The sequence below is a fragment of the Vitis riparia genome, chromosome 19 (genome assembly GCF_004353265.1).
Source record: "Vitis riparia cultivar Riparia Gloire de Montpellier isolate 1030 chromosome 19, EGFV_Vit.rip_1.0, whole genome shotgun sequence".
Lineage (NCBI taxonomy): Eukaryota > Viridiplantae > Streptophyta > Magnoliopsida > Vitales > Vitaceae > Vitis > Vitis riparia.
This window is the reverse complement of record NC_048449.1, coordinates 5,285,001-5,298,824: the sequence shown is the minus strand read 5'-3', so window position 1 is coordinate 5,298,824 and position 13,824 is coordinate 5,285,001. Positions and strand designations below refer to the sequence as shown.

At 38.9% G+C, this 13,824-nt stretch overlaps 1 protein-coding gene across 1 annotated transcript; it reads right to left on the bottom strand.

Annotated features, from left to right (window-relative positions):
• Window positions 1-1,851: 1,851 nt before the first annotated feature.
• Window positions 1,852-4,295, bottom strand: LOC117909560 (indole-3-acetic acid-amido synthetase GH3.6). Its single transcript, XM_034823606.1, has 3 exons — window positions 3,827-4,295; window positions 2,799-3,724; window positions 1,852-2,711 (listed from the first exon to the last, which is right to left on the bottom strand). The coding sequence occupies exons 1-3, from the start codon at window positions 4,153-4,155 to the stop codon at window positions 2,125-2,127; spliced, it is 1,842 nt and encodes a 613-aa protein (XP_034679497.1). The 5' UTR covers window positions 4,156-4,295; the 3' UTR covers window positions 1,852-2,124.
• Window positions 4,296-13,824: the final 9,529 nt, after the last annotated feature.

Sequence of the window (13,824 nt, the reverse complement as noted above, 5' to 3'; positions counted from 1 at the left end):
AGTTAGTGGTATCGATACCATTCGAAAGGTGGAAGCTAAGACAAAAAAAGAAAGATTCGATCATTCGAGTATTATCAAATTATAGCAAAAAGATGAGAAAAAGGGATATATATATAGAAATGATAGAATCATTTCTTATTGGACTAAGTACAAATATGATTCATGTAAAGATGAGATGAAAAAAAAAAGAAAAAAAAAAAAAAGAGTCGATATCTATGAATTCAAAGGTTCCAACATAAGCATAAATGAAAGAAAAAAAGAAGTTGAATAAAAATTGAAAGCACATCTAAAATCCATCTAATTTGGTTTAAATGATATGTTTTTGAAAGCAACTATAATTAATTTTGGTTTGAAGTTCAATAACGTAAAATATAATGAATATATTTAAAAATTAATTTGACCATATTTTTTAATAATAATGAATCATTTTAATGGAATCTACAACATTTATACAATAATAAATTTTTAAAAACTCATCAAATATTGAATAATATAAATATAGAAGTGTTAAAATATGGTAAAATTTGGTTTTTCAATCTTTCTTATTTTTGTTTTTTTTATGATACTGAAAAATTGTGTGGGTAGTGCAAGCTCTTAAATGCAACTGTCATTTTCTCTTTAATATTTTCTAAAAATAAAAATGAAAAAATGTTTTTCAATAAATATCTTGAAAAGATAGTCAAAGGTTGTGGTTGTAACTATCATTTTCTATTTAATATTTTATTAAAAATAAAAATATAAAATTTTTAAATAAATATTTAGAAAAGGAAGTTAGGTAAAAAGTCATCGTCTTTAATTTTTTATGTTAATTCTTGAATTGAATTTTGACCATTTTCTAATTTTCTAATCATCGAGTATTCTTGAATTGAGTTTTGATTCATTTTAATTACAGATTTCAAATCTAAAAATCGATCCACATGTTATAAGGGTTTATAATCCTATAACCCTCGATTCTAATACCAATTTTTAGATCAATTTTGAGATTGACTTTCATTGTTGGAAACATGAAAGATATAGTGTATCCAAAGATTCCAAACATAGAAAAGGGACATTTTTATTCTAAAAGGTTATATCTTTCATGATTTTAAAGTGGGGAGGGGTTAGTGGGGTGTTATCTTTCAACCAAATATCCCTTAGCTTATCCATACTCCATAGCACCCTGAGTAGAAATTGGAAATAGGTAAATACTAAATAGTATAAATGTAAAATACAGATGGGTATGGTACATTTGATATAGTTCCCTGCACCACAATGACCACACAAATGGACAGAAGCAACACCTCATCAGGATTATCACTGAGAGATTAATGAGTTGTTTTCTCTCTCTCTCTCTCTCTCTCTCTTGAAGCTTTCTCTGTGAAGATTGTCTTTCTCTTTCTATCTCTGCGATTGTCCCCCTCTTTTTCTGGGTTTGTCTGAAAGCAATTGATTGATAATTGTCCACCTGACCGAGTCCTGAAAATCTGTTACAAAAACAGACCTGTTCTTGTTTGATTCTTTTAGACAAATGGCCAAAGCCCTCAGAGGGGAACACTCTCTGATCGAATCATCTTTCTTTTTCCCTTATCTCTATTGCCCCTCATAGACACAACCCCTCCTCCTCTGCTCTTTCACCACTGCTTGTCTCCTTTTTCACTATGGTGATTTTCCCTTTTTTATCTTTCAAGGGTGGACCACAAAAAGCTTCTGCGGGATAATGTTGGTGAAAACTGGTTTAATCTCAAGTGTACTTTGGTGAGTAATTGTTCTTTTTCTGATGCCGACGTCCAAAGATTTTGTTGGCGGAGAAAGAGAAATTCGTAAGGTACATATGTTTCTTGTTGATTCTAACAGTTTTTATAGATATATAGATAGATATAATGGCTTTGTAATTGAGAAAAATTAGACAGAAGAGCTGGAAAAAAGAGCTTCCTTGGAGAAGGAACTGTCTTTGTACATGGCTAATCCAAAGTCTCTATGCATATTAAACAACGGTTAAAAAAATCGAAAAGAAAAAAGGGAAGATAAGGAACATGGAAAAAGATGGGTCAATTAACCTAAAAAGGGCTTAATTCTTTTCTTCCTTCTAAGATGATAATGGTGATGATGATAGAAAGGGTTGAGAGCAGTAGTCCACCAAATTCTTCAGTTCTTGTTGCACCATTGCTTGTGTCCAGGAATCCATTTGGGGCACTTGGGGCTGAAGTAGTTGGACACAACCCTTGAGTTCAATAGCTCAATGATGGGCGCAAATTTCACACACCGTGGGGTCTTGTACTGGTTTATGGACGCCCCTAGGCTAATGGCATAGTCCATCAGCTTGTCGAATGTCCCTGACTCCACAATCTTCATCTCCAGTGGCCCAATCGACTTGTCTGAGACCCTGCCTTGCCGGTACACGCTGTTGAGGGATTCTTCGACAGTCAGGCAGCAGTCCTCGAAAACAGATGGAGGAATTGGGGTTGACCCCCTCAGGCTCAGCTCCCAGTACAGGACATAGTGGCCTGGAATTGTGGTGGTATCCGCATAGCTTGTGTACTCGGTGAGAGTCGCGTCGAACGGCATCAGGTGGTTCACCGCATTCTTCACCGCCGCCTGCAGCTCAACCTCATCCGTCTTATCGGAATCGATGCTCAACACCACATTCTTCCGGCATACGAAGTTGAACTGGGGTGCCTTGTTCTTGAATCCGGCCACACGGAGCACATCTCCTACTCTATACCTATACAGCCCTGCAGCATCAAGTTCATGACATATATATCAGCATACATTTGAAAGACAAATGAAAAAAATTAAGTCAATTATGTCGGGCAACTGACCGGCATAAGTGGTGACGACCAGCTCATACTCCTGCCCAAGCTTGACATCGACGAGATCGACCAAGTCTTGTTGCTCCTTGTCATTGAGGGATTTGGGGACAGAGATGGAATTGGTCCCATTGTTTCTGTGAACGGGCAAGAACTCGAAATAGGCCATAGTGGGAATGAGGGTGTAGGAGACTTCGCTTGGCTTGCAGAGAGGGTTGAGGTTGACACCAAAATAACACTCGGAAGAAGCATACATGGTGCACACTAAAGGGAGGCCATTGCTATAGTAATCAAGAGTTGGAATGTACTGTGACATGGTCCCAGTCACAATTACATCCACATACTTGGTATTAGGCCATAGCCTTGTGATGATCCCTTGCCATGACTCCTTCCTACATTCACCCTCCACGAAATCCGCAAGCTTGGGATCGGGTTTAAGCACCCTCATGACCGCCTCCCTCACGGAGGGGTCGGTGATTTGTTGGTCGATGGTTCCAGTCCTTATGTCCCTGCAAAGAAGAGTCCAGTGCTTCTCCAGGAAGCGAATTGCCCGAATGAAGCCGGAGGCGAACACGGCGCCCACCCGGAGGACCTCCTTGTTCTGGACAAGGCCACAGAGCATTTGGGAGTACATGCTCTGGTAAGAGTCTGGACAGAGAATGGTTTCGTTTGGGCTAGTGTAGTTGGTGTAAGGGTCATAAGGCCTCTCCCTGAAATGGGAGCTTTTGTAGTAGCTTGTGAGCACCGGGCGTGCCACAAGCCCACCTGGGGTTTTGGCCTCAGACTTAATGAACAAAAAATACATCCCTTTTCCCTTTTCGAGTCCCTGAACGGACTGGCTCATCACCGGCATGAGCAGACTATAAAGCAATGACCTCCTCTCCAGCTCTTCTTCTATGGTTGGCATCAGCTTCCTCTCCCCGCCAGAAGTCCCCGAGCTGCAAAGCAAAGCAAATAAAAAGCAACCGCATTCAGTTTCAATCCATTTGAGTACACATTCTGAAAAGCCTCTCACCCCAATTACCAACAACGAACAATACCTTGTGAGGAACTCGGAGATGGGGTTGGAGCACAGAATCAGAGAGGTATCCCCATTGGCGATACGGGTGATATCAGGCTGCAAATCCTCGTAGGTGATGACAGGCATGAGTTTCTTGAAGGTGTCACGGTCAGTGTGGCCGCCGAGGCCGTGGCGGTGCAAGTACTCAACGTGGGCATTGCGGGTGAGAATTTCAGCCAACACCCTCTTCTGGACTTGATCAGCGTTGGTGGTGACATCTTCAATGAACTGAAGAGCCTTCTTGTTCTTCTCTGCCAGACAGTAGTCGTGCCCCGTTGCTTTGAATGACTTCTTTGGAGCTTCAGGCATGGTTGGTTGCAGAGAGAGAGAGAGAGAGAAGAGGGATGATGAGTAGAAGAAGATGGTTTTTGGGTGCTTGAAAATGGTGAGAGAAGTGGGTATATATAGGAGAAATCAGCCATCCCCATGCTCCACCTTAGGGTTTAAAAGCGCATAAACTATTCCCACAGGTGAAGGGCATCCTTGGAATTACCCCCCACTTTATGATCATTTTGTTTTTAATTTTTTCAACACTCTTTCATCACATAAAATTAAATTATGCATTCCTCAACCTCACTCTCCTCCTCTCCTCCTCTCTTCCTCTCCCTCTACCATGTCTTAAATATATCATCATCATATAGAACCTCTAAAGCTTATTGTACTAACCACCCCCAACTACTTGAGGATGGTGGAGCCTACTCCTTTGTAAAATTCACTTGTAACACAAAATCTTGGATCAATCCATTCCGAGTTGATGTCCATACACTTAATTTTAACTCGCCTTTAATTTTGACTTTTGTACGCTAAGTAGGAATCCCATTATAAAAATTCTCCTGCCCTCATTCTTATGCTCCTTGGGATGCCACCTTGACAAACTAGAGTGTGCTTGTCGTACAAGAAAAACAGGGCCACTTTTGAAATGCATCCTCTCACGGTATTTGAAGGCCAATAAGAGGAGGAGAATTTTGACTGCCCATCTCCGGTAAACATGCAGTGACTTCACCGGTTACATGTGTGCTTGTACCGCGGGTGTTCCTCCAAACCCCGGCAACCACTTTTCTAATATCTTGGTTAAGAAACATCCTCTCATTTTAATATATAGTTTTTGTATAAGATTTATAGGTAGTTATGGAATTAAACAAACAGCCTCGTTAATAATGAGAACGAGTGATGGGGGTTTCAAGTTTGGGGATTTATTGCACACAGGAAGGAGTTTCTTACACTACTTTCCAACCCTTGTCCCCCTCTTTCTTCCCTTCACGTACCTACTTTTCCAGCAACAACCGACTGGCGGCCGTTGATATTGATGACTAATAGACCATTGCCATACCTAATTCCCCCTCCGCCCTTGATGTAGGCGACCTCCCACGAGATCAAACCAGTTTGAAAACCTACACAGCATGAGAGAAACGACCGAGCCTAACCAAAAATTGCAAATACATTTTGTAGAGACTTTCCATGTACAAACAAAGTTGATTCTGTACGGAATATCATAAGGGAATGATGAAGATGAACTATTCCTTAGCTGGCATTTGGGATATACAACAAACAAAAAAAAAAAAAAAAAAAGGGGAAAAAAGAAAAATTCAAAGTCTTCCCATTTACATAGTTTGGTGGAAATTTGGCCATCCTTGAACTTGACTTCTTTCCGGGTTTGTTTAGGCTTTTTAAGCTTGTGGGTTAAAACTTTTCCCCCCCTCCCTAGAAAAAGACAGAAAAATGATTGATGTTGAATTCTTGCTGAGTGATTTTAATGACGGACATGAGTGATGGTATCCCAATGTCATTCTCCAATATATTTTATTGTGCCCATAATGAAAAAGAAATTGATAGTTTACCTAATTTGATTGATGTAGATCTTTATATTAATAACCTTACTCCTTTTGAGACCACCTTTTTAACGAGGAGTAAGCTCTTCAGGAGAATATCTTTCTTATCTCTCACAAAATAGCATATATACTATTTCTTCAATCACACCATTTAGGTGTGACAAGGAATATCATATGCTTAGTTGAAAAATATTTGAAGTCATTCTATAGAGGATTCTAATAGTTACTTCCTCATACGTCAAATTAAACCATTCACATACATACACATATACTTATCACTATTCTATTGCATTTGCATTTGCATTTACATTTCATCTATAATATCATTTGATATTTAAATTTTTCTTTAAGTCCTCGTGTTTGACTAATTGAATAACGTTTCCTGTATATTTTGATGTTTTAGAATTATTTGTTTTTTTATTCAATGGTTTGAATCTTATTATAGATATTTTTAATGATTGAGATGAGATGGGTTTGATAAGTTGTGGTTTAGTATTTTGTTAATATTTATTTATTTATTATTTTATTTAAAAAAAAGAATGATAGGAATGGGAAGAAATGTTAAGTCAATGATACGTGTTTTTAATCCTTTAATAAGGAATTGTTTGGAAATAATTTTGAAATTTATGCTTGGGTTTTTTTAATGTGTGATTTTAGTTGGATGTAATTGTCAATATTTATCCAGAGGAAAAATGGACACGTCAGCGTGAAAAGGGCAGGCTTTTTTCCAATGTCGTATCCAGGAAATGCCCAGAATTCAGGAGAGGTTGTTGGGTAAAGGGCACTCAAAGTGACGTCATTGACACGTCACCCCACAGCCTTCCCACCAGGATTATGATCTGCAACCTAGCCACGTTTTCCAACCCCGGCCCTCCCGCCACTTGTCCTCCTCCCTCCCCCGGCCCCACTTTCGCTCTCGTCACGTGTCGCCCTACCCACCCCGTTGACCAGTCAACACCTGACCCCTCTGCCCTTGATTCTGACGACCAGTAACGCCATCCAATGGCCAGGAACGCACCACAGCTAATCCATAAACTTATAAATATCTTTTTTCTATTTTTAAATTAAAAAAGAAAAAAAAAAGGAGACCGTTGCTTGAGGGGGGAGGAATCCTGGGACGGCGGGTGCACCGAGGCAGGTAGGGCCGCACCCAAGTGGGGGGTGCATCGTGCTTGGTGCAGTGGCAAAGAGTTTTTGGGGAATGTTCAAGTGAGAATGTGTGTACGTGAGACTGTGTTGTCTACGGGAGACACAAACAGTAATGCAAATCTTTGACCGTTGACTTCTCACCTTATTTTAAATAAAAATAAGAAATAAAAAAAATTGTTTTAACATCTCGAGAAAATACTGATATTAAATATAAAAAAACCCAAAAAATAAAAAAAATAAAAAATAAAAAAAAGCAAGTGAATGTGCAAAATCCTCAAATCACTGCTCTTCTTCACTGTCTCCCATTATCCATGCTCTCTGCTGTCGCTCATTAATTCTTATCTGTTCATATAATTTGACTAATGGGTATTGATTTTTGGGCCTACAAATTCATGGGGTTGTCCTTGGACTACTAGGGTTTATTGCCAAGATTAGGGTTTTTGTCTATTTCTTTTTTCAAAAAAAAAAAGAAAAAGAAAAAGAAAAAGGCATTTCATTCAATCTTGAACTACTAAACATAAATTCAACGACTTGTTGACCATGATAAATCCATTCGATAAACCACCAAATTTTTCCATTGAGGAGGGAATATTACAGAAGATCAAAACAAATATGGACTCACTGAAATTAATGTCAGTTGTTGTTACAAACAAAAACCTTGATTTAGGCTCAATTGTCGAAAGAAGAAGATGAAGTGGTTTGCTTTCTTGTTTTACCTGCGGACAAGGTTTTACTTCGAAGGTGGGAAAGCAAAACTAAATCCACAGAAGTCTTCATATTTTTTAGTATGAAAAATCATTTCATTTAATCTTGAGCTACTAAACATAAATTCAATGACTTGTTGATCATGATAAATCCGTTCAATAAACCACCTAATTTTTCCATTTAAGGAGGGAATATTACAGAAGACCAAAACAAATATGGACTCACTGAAATTAACGTCAGTAGTTGTTACAAACAAAAACCTTGATTTAGGCTTAATTGTCGAAGGAAGAAGATGAAGTGGTTGGCTTTCTTGTTTTACCTGCGGACAAGGTTTTACTTGGAAGGTGGGAAAGCAAAATTGAATCCAGAGAAGTCTTCATATTTAGTATGAAAGATTTGATTGATTCAATAAAACATCCATCATGTATGATCAGCTTGTAGAGCCCTTTGCCCCCATATAAAACTGAAGGCAACAATTATAAACTCTCTCATGCAGACAGTCTTCTACGTAAAATAAACAAGAGTAAGCGAAGACACGTGAAGTCCAAGTTGCAGAAGGGCTATTCTCGTGTCGGATATGATGCATGATGATATCGTAACATGTGGGGTATCGCATGTTGAGTTAGAAGGGGCTTGCAGCACGAGGGGAGAGCCAGGATCATGGATTAAAAAACAAAACCCTAATTTGTTTTTATATAGTTGCTTACACGGGTTGCAGACCGTGGCATGCATAAAGAATATAAACAGCTTTTTAGGAGATAATTTAGTTAAGGAAATCGATAATGTGGTCCATCTTATATGATGTGGTGGGATTGGGGGTGTGGCATGGAAGATAGTTCCACTGACTGTACTAACATGGAGGCATTAGTTTAATCCAGTGAAGAAATCATAACCAGATCGTCAGGGCAGGATCCTGCCTTAATGCGACGGTTTTTCGGGTTTATTACTGTGATTTAATAAGCCAGATTAGTCTGGACCAGGGTTCTAATTGGCTATTAGAGATTCCAATCAGTGTAAAAACTGTAAAGTAATGTGATGCTTCACATGCCAACTTTTTAGCTTGGAATTTTTATCATGGCACACAGTTAAGGTCAGCTGGCTTATTGAATTCTTTTTCTTCATACTTCTTCAAAAGACTTTGGAGTCTGTGTTTTGAAATATTTTTGCAAAGCTTTTTCAATTTCTTCATGGTGTTTTCTTTTTTTGAGTTGTTTAGGCACTGCCCACAGAAAGACTCATGCAGCTTCCAATTCATGTAATCATGAACTCCAAGACTGCCTGAGCTAGCTTTATCATTTTTGGAGCCCTACCTTGCTGTATTATTGCTGGAATCTTTTCATCTTTCCTCATCAGGTGAAAAAAAAAAAAAAAAAAAGTAATGTACCAACAAAATCATGGAATCTGAAACATGTTGAAAGAAGGAAAATTTTGTGTGGCATTGAAAGCTATAGATCATATTTCTTGGAATGCCTGTGTCCCTATTTCTATCATACTCCTATGTCTCTGTTGCCCCCATTTTCTTCCACTGTGACCCCAAATCCCTGCCTAACTCTTAAGTCTTCGTTGACGTGGAGGATGGTGCCTGGAATCTGCTCATGCCCGTCAAAATCAGCCAACTTTATGCCAGCAAGTGATCAGAACTTTTTTTGGTGTTCAATATTGGGATAGAATTTCTTTTCCTTGATATTTTGAAGGAACTTCAATCATATACAATGTAATAATGCCAGTGCTCAAAGCTTCAAATGGCGTTGCAGGAGTAGACATCACAGAAGGATCATATAGTTCATAGCTTCCTTTCATTTGGATTATGATCCTAATTGAAAAATTAGTCTTTGAAGTGTTCATAGTGGTATGCTTTTCAAATTTAAACAAATTCTAATTCGGATGAAATTGACAGCAATGATCAGGAAAAGGGGCCGGGATCAATATATAAGTTTAGACTCTTAGTACTAAAGATATTGTAAACATGTAGGCCTAGTTCCATGAATACAACATCCCCATTAACTCTCTAATGCATGCAGAGAAGTCCTCAATCCTCATCATTAATACCTGCACCTTTTAAGTATCAAGTGCCATATATTTGTATATATGTCACATGTCCACAAAGGGCGGAGTCCTCATGTTTAAAGGCAAAAAGGTTCAAATTTGAGACAAATTTTTTGAACTTTATTCTTTTCCATAGTTGGGTTATTAGGCATGCAGTGCTTTCACAATAATTGGCATGTGATAAATGGCTTGAATTATTTCTTGTGTTTGTGATCATCTTTTGGATGCATTACTGGAACAAGAAATCGTTTAGATTCTCTCGATTTGTAGGGCTAATTAAACACGTTACCGACACGTGTAATTCGCCTTGATTTGCCGACATGAGAAGCATCATGATCGAGAGGTAGAGAAATAGAGTATGAAGGGTGCATGTAAATGTGAAAGAGGTCGGCCAGGTACTTGGCTCGTACCAGATATAAGGGCATGCATATGGGCTCTTGCATGCTTGAATAAGAAACTAAAGGTGAAAAGTATATGGATGGGAGTAGTTAGCTTGCTTTATTGCTGATTTGAAATGATGCCATGTTCTCCACTTCATGCACCATACAGATAACACAGTACCACACCATTACTACAAAAGTGAAATCCATCTCTATCAGTATTTTTCACCTCCCAACACAAGTATCAAAAGCCCACTAGCACAAAGGCAAAGGGCACTGCAAATTTGACATATTTCTTTTCTTTTTCTTTCTCTTTCTTTCCTTTTCTTTTCTTTTCTTTTTACCCCAAAGCTCAATCAGGAATCATGGACAAGAGCTTATGGGGAGAGTGCTGAAGTCCTTGTCTCTGTGACTTTATCCATTCTCACCAAATAACTGTTGCCGATGACTTTGGCTTTAATTTTGTACGTGTTTTTCATATGGCTTATCCCTCCGTTGGCCCCTTTATTTCTTTCACTTTCATGGACAGTGATTTTACCCATTTGAGGAATGGGTGCTTCCCCTTCATGGCTTCTGCTTTCATTTCCTCCTGGTTCGTGATTATGGGGCTCCTGGTAGATGGGTCTTTATCCATTTACTGTTTCTGCACTCTTGTCGGTCAAGTGCCCCTTGACATTAGAGATACTGTTTTATGCCCATTGCAGTCAATCCTCCACCTACTGGAATAATCCTCACTTATTATCAATGTGTATGTGCATGCCACTACTCAGTGTCAAAGGGAGCTCCCAATTATTGTGTCACTTCAAAAGTATCTCTCTTTCCTTTCTCCATACTATTAATTTTACCATTGCTGGATGTTGTTACAGTACTTATTCCTTACTACTTAATTTTCCACTTTCCTTACCACCCACTATTATAAACAATTAGCATGTCGAATTTCATCGACTGTCATGTTAAGCGATAAAACATAAAGCGATAAAGAAGAGGGCACACCCTCATTTTGACTTCAATTTCCTTGTTCCATGAGATCTTTTCAATTTCCCTAAGGGCGTACTTATTAGGGAAATGAAAATATGAAGATACTTAGGAAAGCAGTCCATAGGTGCTGAGGCACTCATCAAAAAGTTGTCCCTCAGATGTATACCCTACAATCTTTCGAGAAAGCTGTCGAAACGCCAGATGTACCCTACAATCAGTGTCTTTCAAGAAAAAATTGGAACCCCCTCCAACAAATTAAGAATGAAAACCTCAAAAGAGGATGTGCCCCCTACATGGTTGCTCCTTAGTCACATACACGTAGCACCTGAACAAGCACATGTCCATGAATATGGACTGTATCTCAAGTGGAAAATGATGTTTTGGGGTATCAAAGTACAGATATGGAATTGGTCGAAATACACATGATTTTCTCAAACAATGGTTGGGAACAAATATTGGTTTACAGTATATGAAGGTTCCCAACAGTACTAAGTCCACCAAAAAAGTACATGATAAGGAGTAAAAGTACCATTACAGTTCAAAGTACAGATTTGGGAGAAAGGGCTGCGGATTAACGAAAAAGAAAAGGTAGTGAAAATGAAATCGGCTGTGATCAATATAAAAATGTAAAGCAAGTAGATGTTTTGGTGTTCTGAGTTTGTGGATCCAACAGGGTGATTAACATGGATTAAACATGTTGGGTGGGGTTTTAGCTTTTAGGGGATATGATTAGGGTTAGAAATTCTTGTTTTAAGATTGAGGCTTAGATTATAATCATGCTGGTCATGTCTGTGGATCATACAACAGGAAGATATAAAATAAAATTTAAGCAAAAATGAAGTGCCAGCACTAGATGAATGGCTACATGGCCTACACAGAAACTCTAGTCAGGGAATACTTCCTAAATAGGAAAAAAGAGGGCATTTAACAAAATCATTGTTGTTGCTTTGCAAAGATTATTAAATATTTGAACCATTTGAGGTGTAAAAAAAAAAGAAGCAACCAATTGGGCAACTGGGTTGTGGCCACAAATCACATGGTATACCAATAAAATGAGCTTGTCGGCTCACTTTTCGCGGTTGGGATTGGTAGAATGGTGATAACATTGTGCGCTGAGGCCCAAACACATTGATTATACACTACATAGTCTAAGAGGATAAACATTAATCTAAAGTTGAAAACATGACAAGATGGATCAAAAAGGAAAAAAAAAAGGAATGATGACAGATAAAGATGATGACTAGTTGGGGGGGTTTTTGTGATACTAAAGCAACAATTCTCCATCGTTAGGCAAACTCTCAGATTCCCTTTGAATGACATATTTGGTTCCCTAATCAAAGGCCAATACACTTAGTGATCTAGGCAATGGAGTTTATGTCCAATCCTAGTGATTGGATGGCATTGGTAAAAACTTTGAGCCCATTGTTTTGTGTCTCCCAGTTAGGCTAGCCTGTGGGGCCTAATGGTGCGGACACCCGCTTGACCACAAAGTACGGGGAAAAAAGTCTCTCTCTTTTACATGATGATTGCAGTCATATGGAGTGGGGGCAGGCATACTTGAGCTTACTATAGTTTTCATAGCTATTTTCTTTGCTCTTCCTTTACAACTTTCCATTTGTTTAAGGCATGGTGTGATACAGAGGGAGATCTAGAGAGGTTGGGGGGCATTAGACCATGTAAGGTGGGGAACACATTCATATGGAAGTTGAAACCTGAGAACCAAAAAAAAAGAAAAGAAAAGTGAATAAACATATGCAAATAGGTTGCGTATGACCGTCTATCTTGCTCTAAATGGGATGAGGGGATTTCTATATTTTCCAATACAAACAGTTTTAGGAGTGGGGGTTGTGGACCATACCTGCATTGAACAAATGCTGGCTTGTCTGGATAGTGGTTTGGAATATGAAATATGCAAATACAAGCCTGTTTTTCTCTTCTTTTAGTTTTTTTGGGATCATTTTTTTTTTGACTTGTATCTCGTGTTTTGGGAGGGGGTGGTGGTGTTGAAAGATAGGGGCTTTGAAGAGGGAGGGGGGGTGTTGGGGGCCCATCTGCAAATGCATCTAAAAAGGGAGGGGGTGTGTCATGTCCCCCTACAATTGGCCCCCCCCATGAAGAATGGAAAGGGGATTGCATAATTATGTCTTGTTCAAGTATCCTTTTTGGCCCCTCCATTTGCCCTATTCTCCTTCAAAGGGTGGGGATGAACATAAGCTCAGCTTTGAGTGTTTGCCCCCACAACCCCCCCTCTTAAATGAATCATATCTGTTTTCTGATGGCAGGTATGGGTTAGGAGTACCTGGACATGGGTGCGTGGCTCATTGCCTTCGACCGCCCTCCTTCAAAAGTATCCATTTTTTTTTAATGTACATTTTCGTGTATAACATGTGTGTATGTATTGTTACTTTTGGACAGTCATCATGTAAAGGATGGAACCATCGCCTTCTCCTCTGCATTAAGACACCAGACCAGGCATGCACAGTCAGTTTCATGGGGCTTGTGGAGTGTCCAAATTTCAAAATGCATTCATGCATATGCTTAAAGAACCATGATGGACCCTCTGAGCAGCACTCAACTCGCTGACACAGGTAGGTTTTCTCATCTTCAAGAAAGTGAAAGTTTTGTCCCTCAATATTTAATCACCACCTCCTGCGATTTGTCCCCTATGTTTCCCCTCTCATGCCAACTCCTTACAGTGTCACTTTCCTCATTAACCATGATCTTGCACAAACAATAGTCACTGTACTGCAGCTTCCCACAAATTACACTGGATTCTGTCTCCTTTTTCGCAGAAAATTTTCACACACATATCTATGAAGCTCCAAACTTGTTTTTATTGGATTCCGTCTTGTATGTCTTGTATCGCATGAAATTTCTGATTCAATGTAAGT

What these genes read in the sequence shown, in the direction of transcription:
- LOC117909560 (XM_034823606.1), bottom strand. Translation starts at nt 4,155, where the DNA reads ATGCCTGAAGCTCCAAAGAAGTCATTCAAAGCAACGGGGCACGACTAC. An exon ending in ATCTCCGAGTTCCTCACAAG is followed by an intron (nt 3,725 to 3,826) that starts GTATTGTTCGTT and finishes TTTGCTTTGCAG; the next exon opens with CTCGGGGACTTCTGGCGGGG. An exon ending in GGTCGTCACCACTTATGCCG is followed by an intron (nt 2,712 to 2,798) that starts GTCAGTTGCCCG and finishes TTGATGCTGCAG; the next exon opens with GGCTGTATAGGTATAGAGTA.